At 38.6% G+C, this 21,389-nt stretch overlaps 2 protein-coding genes across 7 annotated transcripts in view; both read right to left on the reverse strand.

Annotated features, from left to right (window-relative positions):
* Positions 1-79: 79 nt before the first annotated feature.
* NRAS (NRAS proto-oncogene, GTPase) lies at positions 80-10,750 on the reverse strand. 2 transcript variants are annotated; one of them, XM_060027625.1, is made up of 7 exons: positions 10,649-10,750; positions 10,023-10,150; positions 7,796-7,974; positions 5,301-5,460; positions 4,612-4,735; positions 4,260-4,301; positions 80-4,152 (listed from the first exon to the last, which is right to left on the reverse strand). In XM_060027625.1, the coding sequence occupies exons 2-5, from the start codon at positions 10,131-10,133 to the stop codon at positions 4,616-4,618; spliced, it is 570 nt and encodes a 189-aa protein (XP_059883608.1). In that variant the 5' UTR covers positions 10,134-10,150; positions 10,649-10,750; the 3' UTR covers positions 80-4,152; positions 4,260-4,301; positions 4,612-4,615. The 2 variants fall into 2 exon arrangements, with proteins under 2 accessions (XP_059883608.1, XP_059883613.1); XM_060027630.1 differs by having other exon boundaries at positions 80-4,170.
* A 156-nt stretch (positions 10,751-10,906) lies between these two features.
* The window catches only part of CSDE1 (cold shock domain containing E1), a 37,343-nt gene continuing 26,860 nt past the window's right edge, over positions 10,907-21,389 (reverse strand). For all 5 annotated transcript variants that reach the window (XM_060027647.1, XM_060027638.1, XM_060027640.1 and 2 more), the window contains 8 exons: positions 20,213-20,320; positions 19,428-19,603; positions 18,467-18,579; positions 17,345-17,464; positions 14,315-14,493; positions 13,288-13,451; positions 12,591-12,723; positions 10,907-12,220 (listed from right to left, as the gene is read on the reverse strand). In XM_060027647.1, the coding sequence (XP_059883630.1) occupies positions 12,173-12,220; positions 12,591-12,723; positions 13,288-13,451; positions 14,315-14,493; positions 17,345-17,464; positions 18,467-18,579; positions 19,428-19,603; positions 20,213-20,320 (1,041 nt within the window). In that variant the 3' untranslated portion in view covers positions 10,907-12,172. The remainder of the gene's footprint in view (positions 12,221-12,590; positions 12,724-13,287; positions 13,452-14,314; positions 14,494-17,344; positions 17,465-18,466; positions 18,580-19,427; positions 19,604-20,212; positions 20,321-21,389) is intronic.

Genomic DNA, 21,389 nt, shown 5'->3' on the forward strand with positions numbered 1-21,389 from the left:
TGAGCCTGCGCTCTAGAGCCCGTGAGCCACAACTACCGAAGCCCGCGCGCCTAGAGCCCGTGCTCTGCAACAAGAGAAGCCACCGCAATGAGAAACCCGCGCACCACAACGAAGAGTAGCCCCTGCTCGCTGCAACTAGAGAAAGGCCCGCACGCAGCAACGAAGACCCAATGCAGCCAAAAATAAATAAATAAATAATTATAAAAAGAAAAAAAGAAAAAGCCTAGGTTTGAAATCATTCTTTTATATCTCCTTAATTAGGATTGGGAAATCTGAGATATCCTATTTCAACTTCCCTATTTTGCAAAATGAGGAAACTATTGGCTAGAGTAGTAAAATTATAGTTGGAGCTCATGTTCTCTGGCTCCTAGACTTTCGCTCTCAAACCTACACCAAGACTGGTAGACTGTAGAGTAGTACAAAAATAGACCAAAAGATCCAATGGTAGTTTTTAGCACTTCATGTTAATGTGTGAGAATCTGCCATACAGCTTTGAATCACCCCGACATAATAAAGCAGGCTCTGACATATTTTATGCTGAGACAAAATGAGGAACTCAGATCTTCCAATATTGTCCAAATGTCACATCCAAACGTCTGAATTAAATATTAACTTTCAATAAAGGCAATCAGTGGTAAAAGCAATTATGACTAAGCAAAGAACTTCCAGTTTTTATTTTTCAAACATTTAACAAGAAAAATATTCAACCAAAGTTTTAAAAATTAGAATGGATTAATTTACAATAAAATAGTCAACTTAAAATATCAGCCCTTTCATTTAGGGCCAAGGAGGCCAATAGTTCCTGTTTAAACAGCAGAACTGCACAATTGACATTTTTTACCTCTATTTAATGGCACAGAAATATAAAAGTCATACAACTTCCATTGAGATCCTCCCTTGCCTCCAGAGAATTCATACAATTGCTTCTTAGGTCAGTACTCAGGCCTTTAAAAATTACCAGTTATATTTTGAAATATATCTACAATTACTCTGATAACAAGAACACTTTAAAAACAATTCTTATAAGAAACACCTTAAAATAATTTCGTGGCACATTAGGTTTCTTAAAGAAACAGCAAAGATGAAAAATAATGTACAAGAATTATAGTCTCTTGTTTATAGAAACCACCCAAATTAAATACTTTCTCTAATTTAATTATCCTTGCTTCTTATAATTTATTAGCAGAGATGAATTACAAGAAGCAGAATGCACCCTTTTTTGGTTCTTGGTTGTAGCTGCCAGCTTAAGAGTTCATGACTGTAAATGTAAAGCAAAACATGACTATGCTCACAAATTCCGGAATGGAAAAAAACCAGACTATCTCTTTAAAGTGTTTCTCTATTCTTGCTTTCAAGTCAAGACAAAAAATTCACAGCAGTTTAAAGGATGATGAAAGACTAAACATGGGGCCCACTACAATACAGATTGAGGATAATTTTACCTATTACACTCCTGAAGTGAAAACTGTAATAAGTACGATATGACCAAGTAGCATTCTATAGTAAGCTGTTGGAGCAAATACAGCACTCAACAGATTCATTTACACACAGGCATGGTAGCCTTCACACAGAACACCTTATTTTCACAATCTTGAATGTACAACCTTTAAGAAACAAACAGACATAAAGTAATATGTAATTTATGACAGCTGGCCAGGCACTTAACTTGGGGAAAGAGACTTCCAGATTTTGAGGTAAACTGTAATTGTTTTCAGCAATTACAAACATATTCTAAAAACTATCTGATACCACACTAACTGAAGTTATTCAGCGTTTTAACTGTCAGTTTGTCACTCTACTGTGCCAAAATTCATACCAAAGTGTAACTCTTTAAGAAGCTATTAAAAGAACATTTTCAAGTCTGAATTTTGGCCCCATTTAGATACTACTGTGCTTAGAACATACTTGAGAAAACTAAAAGATACAAACATACAAGGGTAATGGGCACAAGAGCCTAAAATGAGTTGTTTTCCCCCCAATTTGACATTCATAAGAATCACACAGTCAGTCACATAGACAAAAGAAGAAGAGGAAGACAATGACAACTGAGGTGACAAGTCTCCATCTATCCTCAAGAAAATGAGAGCAATGCTCCAAGAGGAGCAGAAGCAAAGTGGCAGAGTTTCTGTTTACCGGCGTGGACTGTGAAAGCTCTCAGAATTAACACGAAGGAGCACAACTCTCTGGGTTTTTCATTCTCTGGGTACATTATGTTTTTTCTTCTCTTCCGAATTCATTTCAAGGCAATGTGAAATTTGCTTAATAAATGAAAATTCATATTAGAAGAGGACCTCAGTAAGTATTTACACATTAGAAGACGAGAACAGGAAGTGGTCGTTTTGGAAGTATTCTTTCATCAAAAGTTATCCAAGTCTATTACTCATTAGAATTATCAGGATATTATCTGCAAATGGAAAAGCCAAGCCTCCAAATCCTCATAACTATTAATTATATTCTCTATTCCCTTCTCAAACAGCAATTCCAATCCAAAGGCTACTTCTTGTTCAGAACAAGAACAAACTCATCAGCTTATCTGGTATGCCCAGACTAATTAATCAACATCCCGTTTTAAACCCTCAAAGAACATTATGAATAAAGAAAAATTTAAAAATTTTGATCTGAGGTATCCTCATTCTCAAAAACATGAGAAAAAATATTGGCTTAATTTGGTTTCCATGTAGCTAAAAACAGAGTCTAGATCCTTTATTTATAAAGACTTCTAAGCTGACCCTTCTCAGGATAACAAGTTTTTCCAGTCATGGTTAAGAATTTGTGCTAACTGACCTCTTCTCTCCTTGCAGGCCTAACCACGTGCATCTGGCAAAACTACTAGCTGGAATTAATGGTGCAATGAGGAAATGTGGAAGAATTTCTCTCTCTGTGATGCTAACTGGCTCACTGAAGTTTTGAAACTGTGACCCTGGTCTATTAGCACCACGCTTTACTCAACTGAAATAATCAAGCCACTGCTATAGGGTGAAGGACAGGGGATGGGGTGAGAAGGGGACCGAGGGCAATTATATACATGAATAATTACCATGATATGCAGTGAAAATTTGTCTATTAACATATTTGAGGCTTGAGAATCATTGATCACAGCTATTAAATAAACCTGCATCTAATTTTATAATTTTGAACACCTGCAAATATAGACTTTCTGATATGACCCAAATTTAAATATGAATGGAAGTTCATTGAACATTAGATTATCAGTAAGCTAGAAGAAACAAATTATATACATTTTGCAGGTAGTAAACTACCAAAACAAAAAAAAAGTGGAGATTAGGTAAAAAGTAAGCAAAATTATCCCTAATCATTTATAGTCTCACCTTTCTCTTGGGAGAGCCCCAAAACAGGTCTCTAGAAAATCAACTTCATACATGTAAGAAATGGCATCTGCTATCATATTGGTATATCTTTCCCTCAAAGCTAGACGGGTCACAGACATATCTCGCACAATCATTTTCATGTATAACAGTTTCTAAGACATCTATTCCACTGAAGTATTGTAAAGGAAGTCTACAAACCACTTCCAGGAAAAAGGCACTTCATTGTGAAAGTCAGATTTAATTACAAGAAAGTCGAGAAGACGAGGATAGACTCAAAAAAGTCAGTATTCACTTTTGTATTTCTGAATACAGAGCAGATGCCAGTTTATAGAATATAGCTGATAACATTACAAACAAACCAAACAGCAACATTAACTATATTCTCAGCAAAACAGTAATTTATGACATTTCTCCAAAAACCAACATAGTTCCAAGTTCAACAGTAAAAAGGAAAAAAAAATCACCAGCAGTTGCTACTTCAGAGCTCAAGACATTGTTTTCTACAGAATTTCATGTTTCTACAGTTTGGTTCTCTGTTTCAGAGCATTAATTGCTTTTCAGATGAAAAACCTGGGGTGGTGGAGGTTGGTTTGTGTGTGCTTGGGGAGAACCCAGGGTGGAGAAATACTGGGAGTAACAAGAGGTTCATTTCTCTGGTCAGACAACCAAGTGAGGAGGTAGTTACTCTGAGAACTTCTCAAAGAGAGAATATTATACTGATCTACTGAGAGTTGGGGAAATCGCAGGAGCTTCTTTGTGAGACTGAAGATAGCAACAGCAATACTTCTCCTCCAGGGAAGTCAGGACCAAGGTGTCAGTGCAGCTGAAATAAAGATGGAATCTGTATAAATGGTACATAGAGAGTATTAGAAAGACAAGGTTACAAAATCAACATAAATGATAATACATTCATTTCCAAACCCGTCCTACCTTGACGGTGGCTCTTTTCTGATGCTAGAACTTTAAAAGTATCTATGAGAAAAGAATACACACCATGTCATCATCATGTAGTGATCCTTCAAGCTCCTGGTAATACATTTCATAAACAATGTCTTCTAATTTCTAATATTATTGAAAATTTAATAGTCTGTAAAATAATTAAATGTTTTAAACACAGTTTAGGCTGTGGTACTCTCAGAAAGGGTGCCATAAGGAAAGTTCTTTATTTTATAGCTGTAAGTGAGCAGAAACTGTTAAATAGCAACACAGAAAAGATAATAGCAACACTCCTCCAAATTACCTAAATAATGTTTATAATTCTGTCAAGAGACCACATGCTCACCTTGTTACATCACTACACATGGCAATCCCATACAACCTTGAGTCCCATCATCACTGCTGTTGAGTTTTTTCATTCGGTACTGACGTATTTCTCTTACCAGTGTGTAAAAGGCATCTTCAACACCCTATAAAAGAGAGAAAATGATAAAGACAGCTTAACAGACACAACCCAAGTTGTAAGTTCTCTCTCATTTGTACTTCTTTATGTGGATTTAAAATTGCAATTATTAAATTATTAGCTGATAAAATAGGCTGATTCAGCATTCCTATTGAGTCACATTAGCAGGATGATATACAATAGCACTTTCTGCAAAGATAACATTTAAGTAAAGGAAAATGGATAACATGGGACATACAGAACTACCAGATCTAAAGATTCCATTCAGGAGGGCCTATGCCTTAAATAGTAGCTGGTGTTGATAGATGAAGGACAAATGTTTTAAGTATCTTTAATCAAGGGTCTTCATTTTAGAAATATTTGTGCATGTTAACTTGCATGAGTAAAAAAGAAACCACACTTGAATATTAATAAATTCATTTTGGGTTTAAACTGAAGATTAAAAAAATAGAACAGTATTAAAAAAATCCAAAACAGCAAAGAACGTGGATCACGTCTCTAGTGAAGAGTCAGTCAATCAAACTTTTCTGCCTTAAATAAACCCTTGCCAGATGCTAAAAGCTGTACTATACCTGTCTGGTCTTGGCTGAGGTTTCAATGAATGGAATCCCATAACTCTTGGCCAGTTCATGGGCTTGTTTTGTGTCAACTGTCCTTGTTGGCAAATCACACTTGTTTCCTACTAGCACCATAGGTACATCATCTGAGTCTTTTACACGCTTAATCTGTTCCCTAAAAAAGGGAATATGTTATCATAACAGAAGAATAAACGTTTAGGAAGGAATAAACAGCTAGGGCAAAAAAGAAAATCTAGCAGATTTCACCTAGCCCTATTAGCTTCTATACTGAGTTTCACTGTTTTTCTACTTATAAAAGGCCTTACATACTAAGAAGACTGGTGTAGACTTGATGCAGCAGCCGCAGGGAAGCCAAGTACCAGTTCACCTTCTATCTTGACACATGTCCCTGTTAGGCTCCTTGATTCTCCAAAAAGCTTGGCTCTGGAGTTAAATAGCAACTAGAAATCACACTCTAGGTTAAGGTCTGAAGTATAAAAAGTAAATCTTACTGCCTCCAAATAACTTTTTGAAGCTCCCTTGAGAGTGACAGTATTTAATGAAAGACAGTCTATCCACTTCTCTAGATGGGTGGTGTCCAAACATTTTCTTCAAACAAATTATAGCTGGAAGTCCAAGATATAAAATAGGAAACACCAGAACTGCTCTTATTAACAGGGGACTAAAGGATTTGGAACTCCCAACTGACAGTTCTCTCTTCAATGACAAGTAAGACATACCACACAGCAGTTTGGAAACTACTGTTCCAGATTCTCTTGATCAACCCTGTCCAATAGGACTTATTATGGTGATGGAAATGTTCTCTAGCTGCACTGTCCAACTATATATGCTAGTCATATGAAGCTACTGAACACCTGAAAAGTCAGTTGCTAATGGGGCCGACGAACTGATTTTTAAGTTGTTTAATTTTAATGAATTTATTTATTTATTTTAAAATAAATTTATTTATTTTAAAATAAATTTATGTATTTTTGGCTGTGTTGGGTCTTCGTTGCTCTGCACAGGCTTTTCTCTTTGTTGCTGTGGCGAGCAGGGGCTACTCTTTGTTGTGCTGTGCAGGCTTCTCATTGCAGTGGCTTCTCTTGTTGTGGAGCACAGGCTCTGGGTGCACGGGCTTCAGTAGTTGTGGCACACAGGCTCAGTAGCTGTGGCGCACAGATTTAGCTGCTCCACGGCCTGTGGGATCTTCCCGAATCAGGGCTTGAACCCATGTCCCCTGCACTGGGAGGCAGACTCTCAACCACTGCACCACCAGGGAAGCCCAATTTTAACGAATTTAAATTTAAACCACATATGGTTTGTGGCTACCATACTGCACAGCACTGCTCTAGACTCTACCCTGGGATTACATACAAAGTCATGTACTTGAAATGCATTTCACTGGCTATCTGCAGAACTGAGCTTTGGTGTGATGGCAGTAACCTATGTGAAGGGATAATATAAGACAACCTAAGGAGAAAAACGATTTCTAAAAATTCAGCAAATAGTTTTCTGGTGCTTGCCAAGTGCGAAGCTTTTTATTAAGTGCTGCTATTAACTGCAGAGAGAAAATGGAAAGTAGAGCAGGTTTAGGGGAAGAAAACCAGTTTTAGACTAGTTTGTTTCTGAGAGTCGACATCGTCATATGGATGGAGCATATGCCAAGACTCAGGCTACAGGCAGAACGCTTGTGTAGCATTTACTCCATGCTAAACACTGCTCTGAGTGATTCACATATTTATTAACTCGTTTAATTTTCAGAGCAACTCTTGGTAGGTACTACCATCTCCACATTATAGATAAGGAAACTGAGGCCCAGTGATTTAGTAGTTTGCCCCAAAGTTCCATGGCTAAGAGATGATGGAGCCAAGTTTCAACCCAGGCAGAGTCTGTATTCTTAACCATTATATTATTCTGCCTAAAGAACACAGAGCTAAGAAAAAGGAGGCCTGAGTTTTTGGTCCTGGCTCTGCTATGAATAATAATCATGACTATGAAAACCTAACAAACCACCTTCTGAACTTTGTTTCTGTAAAATAAGAATGTTGTATTAGAACTTTTATGGTCCAACTGAGCTTTGAAACTTTAAGGTTCTGTGGAGAAAGACCATCTTTATCTAACCCCCCTTTGCCTTGCTTTCATCTTTATCTAACTCCCCTCCCCCCATTTGTTTCTTCCCACTATCTTCTCTATTACTTACTGAAGAATGTTTCTCAGAGGTGTTTTCCTCTCTGTGATCTCTCATAACACCTCTAGTTCTGAATCACTCCCATTAGCAAGCAAGCTTCATTTATGTATTATCAGGCATTCTAGACATGGTAGCTTATATAAAATAAACTCCAGTATTAACTTTCAGTAATAACCCCAGATTCTCAATGTCACAACCTAAAAGCAATTCTTTTCATAATGAAAAAATTGCATCTTCCCTAGTGTGGTATCCTCATTCTCACCCCAAAACTTCAGAACACACTTAAAGATCATCCTTTCAGAAAAAACAATGCTCCTAGTACCTGTAGAGGTTAATATCTGCAAATGATTTGCTATTATTGATGGCAAATACACAAAGGAAGCCTTCGCCTGTCCTCATGTATTGGTCTCTCATGGCACTGTACTCCTCTTGTCCAGCTGTATCCAGTATGTCCAACAGACAGGTTTCACCATCTATAACCACCTGTTTTCGGTAAGAATCCTGGGGTGGGGAGGGGGGCAGGGAGAGAGGGAGATTCCATTTTTATTAAAAATCACAGGGAATGCAATGCTATTGCTAAGGTTAAATAAGCTCCTAACCAAGTCCAATTCTGTCTCTTTGGTTTGTCCCTCAAACTGCTGATATATAATCACAAACAGAAAGTACTTAATGTCACCCTAGGAAAAAAGCCCCAAATGCTATATGCCTATAGAAAGGAAAATGTGGTCACTCTGTTCCCGGAAAAGATGAAGAAAACATGGTAATTGAAAAGACAGTTCTACCGCACTTAGACTAGAGATTACGTTCTTTGAAGTATGAACTGTACTTCTTCTTTGAGTTGTTTATTGTCCATTTACAATTCTAAACATACCTCCACCAATTATAACTTGGTCCAGGATGCACTATCTTTTGTGTTTATGATTAAATACACAAATACCTTTTATTTCAGACAAGGTTATAATATCAAAATATTTTTCTCATCATGACAGACTGTACCTCTGGGGAATATTCCTGAATCAAATTCCTAAAGGTTCCAAACGTGGTATAGTTAATTAATTCCTTGGGAAGACAGACATGCATAGATCATATTAAAAAAAAATTTCAATTTGACTCTAAGGCAAAAATTTTACTTGTATTTTAATATTTATGTTCTGGGACTTCAGTTCAAAGAAAATAACCTCATCACACTTAGTAAAGATCTGGCTCCAGAAACAGTATGTAACATAGTTTGCCAGCCCATTTGCATTGAACAGCGCCTCTGTAACTCACGCCATTGCGGGACTGTAATATACTTTCAAATTAACATAGAATTCACATTGTCCAAATTTCCTTAAAGCATGAGATAGGGTCAAATGTATGAGTGTTCTGAGGAAATAAGCAAAATTAAAATGATAAAGATAGGTTTTAGTCAAACTAATTTATGATAATAGAAGTCAGAGAAGTGGTCATTTCCTGGCAGGATAGGGGGGTTTACTGACTAGAAAGGGGCATGAAAGAACTCTCTTGGGCATTGGAAATAGTCTATATTTTTATCTATGCGGCGGTTACATAAGTGTACACAAATTTAAAGCCACTGAGCTATAGATGTAAGATTTATATACCTTATGTATATTACTTCACAAACAAATAAAACAAATAAAACTCTGAAAAATAATAAAATGTTCTAACCATTAATACTAAAGCTGGTAAGCCTAAAATAAAACTTTGCCAAGGACTAATGACTAATTTTTAATAATGGCTATATTAGAGTTAGCTTGCATTAAACACTCAATGGCTGGGTGGTACGAAGACCAGCATGTGGATTAAAATAATCTCTAGAGTTAGACGTTTCTAAACGGAATAAGATTACAAACTCTTTACTTAAAGGACTTTAGATGACATTTACTGAAGCCAATCTATAACATGAACTCCCACAAAAACAACAGAAACTTTAAATAAGTGATAATTACACAGTGTGTTAGCATCCACAAAAATTTAACATATTTGATTTTTCACAACATCCCCTGGGTGTCAGGCAAGACAGGTTTATGGTAATTTAATAGATGAGAAAAGTGATTTGCTCACTATCATATAACTAACTGCAAACAGGGACTGTATTCCAAGGCACAGTGACTCAAAATCTTATGCTCTTTCTTCCCCAACCCACAGTCTCAGCTGCTTCAAGTGGCTAAGAAACACTCAGATCTCTGAATCCTTCATCTCCATCCTGCTATCATTCAGGTATTCTATGACCTGTGTTTCTTTTTAACGGAGCTGTCATATGTGGAGAAACTAAATGAGTCCAACACTGAGTTTGTAACCATTTTCAAAACTGTTAAAAACTGTAAACTTTTTAGAAAATCATCAGTAGCTAATAAAAGTGAACTCTTCTCCAAAAACAGGTAAAGCTTTACTTACTGTATTACTGAACACAGTGCCCCAAATAACTTTTATTTTCTCTCCTGATTATTCCTTTAACTAAGGAATAGGTGAAAGGTATGGGAAAGGGAATGGGTTAAGAGTAAACCGAAAGAGAGAGGTATGGTCAGCGGACTGCCTCTGGGCCTCACCTCTATGGTGGGATCATATTCATCTACAAAGTGGTTCTGGATCAGCTGGATTGTCAGTGCGCTTTTCCCAACACCACCTGCTCCAACCACCACCAGTTTGTACTCAGTCATTTCACACCAGCAAGAACCTGTGGGAAAGCTGCAATTAGGGTTAACTGTCGAACCACATCTACAGTACTTCAAAGCTTTCTGTAATCAACAGTAACTAAAACCAGAGTCTGAAATGTATTGGTTCCGTACACGTTCATCGCCACTTGGTTCTCAAAGTGATTCAGGAGTGCAAAAACACTTGCAGGTTACTGTGGATCTCAGAATTCTGGACTAGTCTTCTAGCTACCCCCACCCTCGTCTATTTTTCAGTAGCCCTTGGGCCCCGCCCTCAGCCTAAGGTAAAGAAAACCCCCCTTCCTACTCCTTTAAATCTTCTGAGCTCAGGGGGGCGGCCTCCAGACCGTCTCCCCTTCTCTCTATCACGCCTGTCTCCAAAGAGCTCCCCCGTAGGGCTCAAAACGAAGGACCCCCCGCCCAGGGCCTTTGTCTCCAGCTCGTAGATTCCGCTCAATTCCTGGCAACAAGGAGTCGTCAGCATGCTCCAAAGTCGAACGCTACACACGCCAGAGCCTTACCTCAAGCTCCACTGCCTCCGCTTCGGACAGATTTGGACCACAACCGGGAAAATTGTTGGGAGACCCCGGAACCGCCATGAACAGCCCCCACCAGGGAGCGGCACTTCCGGCCCCGCCCGCTACGCAATCAGTCGGCGCCCCAGGCGCCGGAGTCCCCGCCCCGGCCACGTGGGCCTCCGACCCAGGAGTCACGCGGCAGGCCGCACCCAGACCCGCCCCTCCCATACAGGACGTTTTAATAATGAAAGCGCTAGGTGCTAGTGTCTCAAAAATCAGTAAAACTTTATTCGCTTCCATTCTTTCGCCATTAACAGAAAACTGGAGAAAGCAAAAGTGTTAACGTGTTTACAAAGATAAATGGCCTCTTTACCCAGAGAAGATCAAAACCTCAAACGACAACGGGGAAGAAAAAACACCCTCCCCCACATCCCCTGAGCTGACCCTTGTCATCTTAGACAAAGCCTTCAGTCCACTGGCCAGGGACCCTGTACGTGGCCAATTCAAGTTGAGGGCCAAGAAATCAGACCAATCCTTTCCCATGATATAAAGCCGAAGAGAAGCTACACCAAGGGTCAAGTGCCTGTACTTTTTACAGGACACAGGAACCAGGCGGCTACTTATAAAAAAAACAAGATTCATTTCAGGCACAACTTTTTTATTATTTTTTGTTTGTTTTTGTTTTGTTTTGAAATCAGTAAAAGAAACTGGGTCCTAGAAGCTGCAGTGATCTAAGCAGCAGCAAGTTTGTGCATTCATCCTTTTGTTTTTCTTTAAATACGTTTAAATTATCACACTGCTGGCACACCTCATTTGCATGAAATTCTGCACCATATATACTAATTGTGGTAAAGTTACAACCCCCATCCGGGGGGGGAGGGAACTACCCTGGAAGATAATTTTCACTGAAATCTAACCAAACTTCATTAAGTGGACTGTGATAAGATTATAAATGATATGAAAAATAACATTTTAACATTTGGCCATCAACTTAAAGAACTGGTTTGCCTATACAAATTTTTGTAATTTTTAATATATTCTACCATCATATGGTCCTCAGAATTAAAGCATAATGAACAGAAAAGAAAAGGAAAAAGAATGCAACTGAGTGCTAAGGCAGAACATCTTGCCAAAAGTAATGAAGGTAGAGTATATATACTAAGTATCAAGTGCAGAATTTCATAGGGCCAACAAGGTAACAGTCTATATTTTTCACTTACACAGGCAGAAGTGGATTTTGCAATTACCAGTTGCGTTAAATGCACCAAATAAAGCTCCTAAAATTGATTCTATAAGGCGCCACCTTAAGTTTTCCAGGCTGCAACTGTGCATAATTTTAAAATGGTTTTCTTAAATTTATTTATTTTTTTAAACATAACACGAGGAAGGTGTTAAAACTGGTGTAACAGCTCAATAGAATAAGTATTCCAGATTTTGGGAGGGATGAAGAGGGAGATATTCAGAACCCTTCACCAGAATCCCCCCAACTTGATCATAGTGGATTAATGATGTGCTTTGTGGATGTGGTTAGTCAATGACACCAGCTTGACGGATCTTTCTTTCGGCACCAAATCCCTGTGAGGAAATAAAATTGCAGTTAATGACCTGGGTGTATGACAATCATTGTACATTCACAATTCCAAAAGGGACTACCAAAGCATTACTCTCAATCACCACCAATTCTTTTGCAGAGGAGGAAATCTATAGTAAGCCTTCCTAAACTATGTTCAAAGTATCAGGAACACCAAGAAATGTTCCTCTTACTGTAAGCAACCATTACATTAGGGGCTGAACCAATGTGCAGGGATGCTAACTAGTTATGACAGCAATACTGAAGCACCTTGGTAAAAAGTAAGCTCTTTGAGTTCTGCTAAAATAGGTTCTCAAGTAGTATGCTGGTCTATCAGTTGCCCCCATCCGCCCCAAACCTTGTATGCCCTCATACCATTGAGTTATCTGGTCCCCTTGGCTGACGAAGAACCATTAGGCGAGGAGCACTGGCATCATCCAGGGTGATGTTCTTCAAGCGATTGACCAACCTATCAGGTCGTGGAGCTGCAACAGCCTTGGGGCCCTCGCTGTAACAAAGTCAATAGGTGAGAAGAAGCAACACTTGATGGGAAGAAAAGTACATGCAGAGTAGTGTGTCTTCTACCTAACTACCCAAATGACTCAGTTTTAATGAGGGGAGACTCTTGCCTCACCTAGCCAACTAACTAACTAGCAAGACAGGGCAGACAAGTTTATGTTTTTATTCTGAACTCAATGTTTATTACTGCTTAGGAGCTGGAAGAATCATTTGGGTGAGGGTCATCCCGAGACTGGTCTGCAACCAGAAAACCAGTTCCACAGACACAGAAAACAATGTAGCAGGTATGGAAAAACATTAGAAAAGGAAAATATGAAGAAATATTTCCAGAGACTTCCAGCTCCTCTCATGCTATTTTGTTATTAAAACAAAACAAAAACATAGTGCCAGAAATGCTAAACTACAAAATTTAGACAATGAAGAAATAACCAGAAAGTGGCAGAAGAGGATTAAAAAAAAAGCAGTGATGGAAAAGTGAAAAAATATGATAAAGCAGAGATTACGAAAGAGACAGTCCAGGGAGGTTACTAATCAACAACAACAAAGAACTCACCAGACTCGCCAAACATTACAAGCACTGCACTTGCCAGTGCGCTGATTAAAAATCACTGAGAATTCCACCTCATCTCCTGCCTGTAGCTCAATGCCATCCTGAACTTCTTTCACATGGAAAAAGAGCTTCTTGCTATCTCCTACTTCATAGTTAATGAAGCCAAACTGAAATTTTAAAAAGACAGCATAAAAAAGACATACCACACAGCTGGGAAAAGAAACTCACTTTGAATGAAGCACAATTTGCCCCTAGCTAGTGGGGTTTATAAAATGTGGTGTCAGTGCTGATGCTCGCTGCCTGGGCTATAACAACAGCATATGGGTCTGCAAAACTTGTCAGGGAAGAAATGTATCTTTGAAACCACTGCCATCCACTCTATCATAGCCTGAGAAACAAAGAAAGGTTACCTTGTGCCTACATATATTGTATGAACTATGCTTTTGAATTAAGCAAAATCATTAGGAAGCTGTTACTTGAACATATGCATTGTTTTGATACCTTCCAAAATTATTAAGCTGGGTTATGGTATTATTAGAAACAGCCATACAAAATGTTAGTCACTGTACTGATACCAAAAAATGTCCTCTCTGAGGACTCAGAGAGATTTCCTTGAGATTTAAGTACCAGGAATAGTTTTGTTTGCCCGAAGCTTATTTTATGAACACTTCTACACATGGTTTCTTTCTTTGTGTGGTCTGTAAAAGAAGCTCTAAGCTCAAGTATGAAAAACATTATAGTCTTTCTATCCTGGAAATCTCACTCCAAACTTATTTTCCCCATTGTGTTAGCTATTAATACTATTCTTACTTTCCTTTTGCTACTATTGCCGTTTTTTTCTTTCCATGTGGTTTTCTCTGTGTTTTTAATAAGCTACTTCAAATCACTGAAAAGGGGGGTAAAGTGGAAATAAAAACCAAATGAATGTTGATGGTTCCCCCTGGGCTGAAAAAGTTTCAAGATTTTGGTTACTATTTGGTTACCAACTCATAAAAGGATCAAATTCAGATCAAGAGATATAACCACTTACCTGATCTTTCACACACTCCACTGTGGCCCTACGCAGGGGTGTGATGTTGTAGGCCATAGTCTGTGCATTTTGGCCCAAGACACACAACTGGAACTTGACGCTCTCCCCTTTCTGTAGGCAATCCCCTTTGTTGGCCATCCCAACTATGCCAAATGGATAGACCTCACCTTTCATATCCCCTGTAAGGAGAAACAGGTACAAAGTCTAAAAGCTAATATTTCACGACAGCCCTCTGCTGATGGTCCTAATGAATTTTTAATTTGCTAAAAATATATTCACTAGGAAGATTTTTTTTATACCTAAGAAATTCTACTTTAAAGCTCCAATAAAATCCTGAAAGCTAAATACTACCACAAAAACAAATGAGAACTTGTAACTCATTATCACCTTACTAGCTAATGAAGAGTTTTAAACCACATTTATGGGGAAAAAAAAAAATAACACTAGCACTCACAATCTTATTACCTTTCAGCTTTTAAAGCTCTATGGGTTGCTAACATGATCCACTGGATTATCTTCTTCCCAAGTTCACAATATGAGCCAGTCAAAAACATTTCTGATCCATACCCGACTGGGCATTAAACAAGCCAGGCATAGGCAAAAACGCAAAATAGATAAATCATTTCTTGGCATTCCACTTCCTTTCTTTGTTCTGATTGTGGCTCCCTCAAACCTACAGTTACCTTTCTTCTAGATCAGGGCCCATCACACTTTTTCTTAAAGGGCTAGATAGTAAATATTTTAGTCTTGTAGGATCCTGTCTCTGTCATGATGACTCAACTTTGCTGTTGCAGTGAGAAAGCAATCAAAGACAGTATGTAAACAGTCTTGGTTGTGTTTCAACAAAACTTTATTTATAAAAACAAGCTATCTTATTTGCTGAGCTCTGCCCCAGAGTAAAAAGTTGGCTGGAGGTCAGTGCAGGCTATGGATAAAAACCAGGCCAAAGAGTCCATCCAGATGCCTATCAGTTCCCCTGGATGGTGAATTCACTGAATCAACGAAGGTGGAAAAGAGGGGAAAAACATTAGATGGAAGACGAAGCTTCAAAACTTGGAATGCTTTTAACCGTTCTCTTGATGATTATAGGGGGTAAGTGAAGATTTTCTTCTCAAAGTTACGGGAACTAAAAACTTTGAGATTTCCAATAGATCAAGTCATGCAGAAATACTAAAGACAGCTAGTCTGACTTAGTGGTACTAGCAGTAACCACTATTTATTAAACACCTATACTGATGCATATTTAATCTTTATAGAATATTCTGAGGTTGAAGATATTATCCTCATTTTAAAAATGAAGAAACTGGGGCTTCCCTGGTGGCACAGTGGTTAAGAATCCACCTGCCAATGTAGGGGACATGAGTTCAAGCCCTGGTCCGGGAAGATTCCACATGCCATGGAACAACTAAGCCCATGTGCCACAACTACTGAGCCTGCGCTCTAGAGCCCGTGAGCCGCAACTACTGAAGCCCACGTGCCTAGAGCCCATGCTCCTCAAACAGAAGCCACCACTATGAGAAGCTCGTGCACCGAATGAAGAGTAGCCCCCACTTGCCTCCTCTAGAGAAAGCCCGCGTGCAGCAATGAAGACCCAAAGCAGCCAAAAATAAATTTAAAAAAAAAAAAACAAACAAAAAAAAACCCCGAAGAAACTAAGCTAGTAAAGATTTAATTAATTTGACTTAGGCTGTATAGCTAGAAGTGGAAGAGCTGGTATTCAGATCTAGGTCTGTCCGGCTCTAAAACCCATGGTCTTATATTGGGTTAGCTGTATTCCTAAATAAAAGAGCTGTTCTCACCACCAAGTGGGGAAAAGTGACCTTTCTAGTCGCAGAAAACTCTAGGCTTAGAGATTTCAGGGAAGTTTCCTTTTCCACAAAACCTTGCTTTTAGACTATCAAATAGCCAGTGTTGAAGAATTAAGTGGATTGGGGGGTGGGAATGCAAAAGTAAATAAAAGGGTGCATGATACAGAGGAGGAAATGGGGCACTTTGATATTACCTCACGAGTTTAAGTTAGTTGCCCATACCCTCGTGGCCCTTTTAAGGATATGGTGTCACCATGGCATTAGTTTAAGACTGACTTGCTACAAAGTCAATTCATATTTGGAGATGTGTGTATTAGGGTACTGATTCTATTAAAAACAGAAATTTCTAAGAACCTCATGTAGTAAAGGAACATGTTCATCAAGGCTCACTTCCTTCTCTCAAATGACCTTCTCTTCCCCACTTTATGTTCTCCTATGACTCCTAGATGACACAAGATTTATTCCCTTTGTGAGCCAAGCTATCGTCTTTGGTTAGAATTTCAAATCCTCTCATCAACCCCATCATTATGGTAATTCTGCTGTATTAATCATCCAGTGTTCCCTACTAACACTTCTACTGCAAACTTATTTTATGCACAAAGCTGGTCTTTCTGGCGTTAATTGTTTGGGGTAAGGGATGACACCAGGACTCAGGGAGTTGTCAAAGATGGGGAGAAAAAGGCAGGAAATGAAAATGTAGGGGGCCTTGACCTAGAGAAAAGTAGTAGGATCCCCATGGAACCCTGGCTATTAAGTAACAGATACAGTAAACTTTTACAGGAGGCAAAAATGTTTATAGAATTGAACAGTTACTAGGAAATTTTGTTAATACTGATGTAAATAACCAGTGAATAACAGAGGAAAACTGCAAAGTTGTACTAAACCCAGCCAACTTGAATGTCTGATTATCAAACATTAAATGCATATTTTTAGTGTGAGATTTTGTTCTCAGTCTATTTCAGTATAACTCACCGTTAGTAGCTCACATATCAGCCATATGCTCCACAGCAGTCATTTGTTCACAACATAAACCCAGGCTGATCTCATTTCCAAGGGATATAAAAAAATAAAAACCAAGTATTGTGGGAATAAAATCACTTTTCCTTGATTCAGTTTTTAAGGAATTTGAAAATAACTGCCACCCTACCATATTTTAAAATCTTCGACGCACTCATCTGAAGGTAAGGCAAATTTCAAAACAATCTGATAGCGATGTTCTTACCTTCGTCCATGATCTCAATCATTCCTTGGTACTCAGTCTGTGTTGGATCGACACTCCTCAAGGGGCGAATGACTTTACCAGAGTAGATGGTGGGATCAGCTTCCTCAGTAATGCCATTCACTACAAAACAAAAGCATGTATACCTCTCCCTCAACAATTTTATTTAAACTCTATTGCATAGGACCAAAAAAAAAAGCGAACATTAACAGAACAAACGTTAACAGAGGGTTGGCTGGTTGCCTGCCAGTCCTGAAATGCAATACTTCTAAACTACTATTAAAATACAGATGTTTAAAGACTTAATAAGTATACATATTTAAACATGCCTTGCTCTCTCACCTTTTCCACATGACCAAATATCACCTTTTTAGTGAGGCCTTCCTTGGTCTCTACAAGTATTGCTAACCCCAATACTTATATACTTCCCCAATTTATTTTATCTTAGTATCTTTCTGAACGTACTATATCCGATATTTCACTCATCTTTTTTGCCAATCTGTCTTATTTATTTCTTCACTGCTGTACCCCCAGTTTCTAAAACATTTATTAAACTGAATGAATGTTCTTAGCTCCCATTTCTCTAGAATAACACCAAGAAAAAGTATTATTTGGTGAGTTTACACGAAAGCCAAAAAAGTAAGTTGTAGGCCTTTTAAAAGTCAAAGATCCTAAATAGCAACGATTTCCTTAAGTTGCCATTATTCTTCACATTTAAACTCATTCTTCTCCAAAATCGTCTTCTAGAGGAATGCCTCCTCCCCCAATTCCATGGAGATTTATTATCTTGGGGTTATTTTTAAAAAGAGATATTGAACTGATAATAAACTCAAAGCAAATGACCTAGAAAATCTAGAACAATGGTTCTCAAACTTCAGTGTTCATCAGAACCACCTGAAGGATTTGTTAAAACAGACTGCCCATCTCCAAAGTTTTGGTAGGTCTGGGGTGGGGTCAGACAACTTGTATTTCTAACAAGTAGCCAGGTGATGCTGCTGGATCTGGGGATCATACCTGGAGAAACACTGATCTAGAACAGTAGGCTTTTCTCTCCCTCTCCTACCCCACCCCTCACCCTCCCTACCCAAAACATAGGCCTAATAATCAGAAGTCACAATTCATTACCTGAGTGTGTTTTGTTCACTTTTTCTGCACTGACTTTGTTGCCTTTTCCTTTGGACAAGCTGTACTCGACCATGTCCCCCAGTTCCAGGCTATCAACATCACCAGAGAACTCACTGCAGGGGAGGGAAAGGAAATGACATTTGCAAAAGTATTTACCACAAACATCAACAGTAGCAAGTACCCTTTATTTCTTCTATCATAATATTCATGGTGTGCTTACTTAAGCTGGATACTGTTTTAAGCACTGACCCATGTAATCTTCAGAAACATCCTATGAAGAGGTACCATTATCCTCAGCTTCAAGATAATGAAACTAAGATGACAGGAGGTTATTTTCATTTGATAAAACTTACACAGGTACTAAGTAGCAGAGCCTGGATTCAAACTGGAACTGTACGGTTCCAAGAGCCCATGCTCTTAACCACTATACTGTAACACCAAATGAAATATACAACTCTCTGGTAGCAACATATAAAACTGTATCTTTTAAAGCATTTTTTTTTTTTTTTTTTTTTTTTTTGCGGTACGCGGGCCTCTCACTGTTGTGGCCTCTTGCGTTGCAGAGCACAGGCTCCGGACGCGCAGGCTCAGCGGCCATGGCTCACGGGCCCAGCCGCTCTGCGGCATGTGGGATCTTCCCAGACCGGGGCACGAACCCGTGTCCCCTGCATCGGCAGGTGGACTCTCAACCACTGCGCCACCAGGGAAGCCCAAAACTGTATTCTTTTACTGAAGCAGAAAGGCTCCTATCCAATGTTCAAAGCAGGTACAGGTCTTTATCTTTTGACCACATGTTTTCTATACAGAGGTAGACGGTTAACTTTATATATTGCCAAAATTTCACCAATATGAAATTTGAGATGAAAAAATACATAACTACCCAATACTAATGTTTTTGACTCCAAAACCAAAGAATGGATTATGGATTGTAAGCTCTAAGTTCCTAAAAGGCATTCCTCACCTGTAATGGAAAAAGATTTCCTTATCATGATTGGCTGTTTCAATAAATCCAAAATTATCCTTCAAAGTTGCCACATAACCCAAGAGCCTCTTGGAGTTGGAATTACGACCTAGGAGTCGCACACAAGTTGCAATCTGCTGTCCAGGCCTCTGTTTGTCACTAATACTAAATTCAACCTGTGAAAAATAATGATGCTCATTAATATCATGTCATTTCACGCCAAGTGGAAATGACAACTCCCCCAGACCTTGCTTTCCACTCTAAATATCCTTTTTATAAATACTCTGATGGAACAGATATTCACCAGAACTACCACTTCTACTTCTCATTCCACTTTTCACAAGGATCAAGTTTTGCTCTCCAGTGTGTATTCCTTATAGATTCTTAATTTCTCTAAAGGACGTCAACTAGAAAACCAGACATATTAAGTATGACAAAAATGAACAGCAATATAAAAACCTTTGGCGTGGTTTTATTTTGATAATGCTTCAGTGACTGTTTTAACTTTCTTACCAATTTTATTAATTTTATATAAGTAATTGCTTTTGACATATCTAATGCTTAAATACTAACTCCTCAAAAAGCTTTAACAAAAAGTTTGCTAGACCCTGTTCTTATTGAATAAGCTGCTTTTAAATAGGAAGATGTTCATATATTAAGCTTGTAAGCACAAAAGAATGTTAGCAAAACTTGCTAAAACTTAAAGAAACCATTTTTCAGGATTTATGATGAAGATGATAACCTTTAACCCTCCCCCCTCTCTCAAATAAACAGAATTATCTTGCCTTGTCTCCTATCTGAGGAGAATTAGATCCTTCCACATCCTTGGCTTGAAAAGCAATAGTCAATTTCACCCCACAGTCATCATAAGCAATAATACCATCCTCAGCCTCCTAAAGAAATAGTCAGAAAACAATGAAAAGAATCAAGAACCACCACCAAAAAAACAACATAAGCACAACTGCAATTATTACAGACTCCTGAGCCAAAGCACTGGTACAGCTGTAGAAATTTCCTACCTAGGGTTCTCTAAAATATGTATTTTTCGTATGAATAATAGATGGTCTTGCCTTTTAACCCAGGGCTGACTCAGTCTGCCTAATTTGGTCTTAAAGTCTTAACCTAATTTTAATGTTGAGGAGGGAACGCTTACTGACAATATGCCTATTCTATAGTGTTCACGGCCAATCAACAATCACCCCCACCCCAAAAAGAAGCCCTATCTTCCTGTCAAACTAATTAGTGTTTTATAAAGAAACCCTGAATTTTTCTCATCTGTACCTCTATTCAGTGAGGAATATCCTTTCCTCATTTATCTCCACCTATTAAATGTCAATGACTTAGTGAAACCATCCCAGATCCTGCCAGTTTAGAATTTTTGCCAAAGCTTTCTCATTGACCTTTTATAGCAATATTTAATATTGTTTTTTTTTTTTTTTTTTTTTTTTTTTTTTTTTTTTTTGCCCGCGCCGTGTGGCATGTGGGATGTGGGATCTTAGTTCCCTGACCAGGGATCAAACCCGTGTCCCCTGCATTGGGAGCGCGGAGTCTTATCCGCTGGACCACCAGGGAAGTCCCTTAATATTGTTTGAATCACCTGTTTCTATACAATTCTTGTTATTTACTTAAGAGCAGAGGTCATCTTAGGGATAGCTTCATATTTACGGATTTAGTGGATTTTTCAATAAATGGAGTTCAAATGTGTGAACTGAGTCTACCAAAATTTCGAAGTTTTCAATTGCTTGGATGACAAGTACTATCATTTTAGATGAGTGATGCTAAACTGGGGGTGATCGGGGGACATTTGGCAGATTCTGGAGACATGTCTGGCTGTTGTACATGGGAAGGAGGAGAGATACTGACCTCTAGTGGGCCAGGGATGCTGCTAAACATCCCCAAATGCAAAGAACAGCTCCCCCCCCCCCCCCACTCAAAGAATTATCCAGCTCAAAATGTTAATTT

Source organism: Delphinus delphis, chromosome 1 (genome assembly GCF_949987515.2).
Source record: "Delphinus delphis chromosome 1, mDelDel1.2, whole genome shotgun sequence".
Classification (NCBI taxonomy): Eukaryota; Metazoa; Chordata; class Mammalia; order Artiodactyla; family Delphinidae; genus Delphinus; species Delphinus delphis.

Excerpts from the sequence above, each read along its gene's own strand:
- NRAS (XM_060027625.1), bottom strand. The coding sequence starts at position 10,133 with ATGACTGAGTACAAACTGGTGGTGGTTGGAGCAGGTGGTGTTGGGAAA. Across the intron at positions 7,975-10,022 it reads AATATGATCCCACCATAGAG|GATTCTTACCGAAAACAGGT; the intron begins GTGAGGCCCAGA and ends TCCCCACCCCAG. Across the intron at positions 4,736-5,300 it reads CCTCAGCCAAGACCAGACAG|GGTGTTGAAGATGCCTTTTA; the intron begins GTATAGTACAGC and ends TCTCTTTTATAG.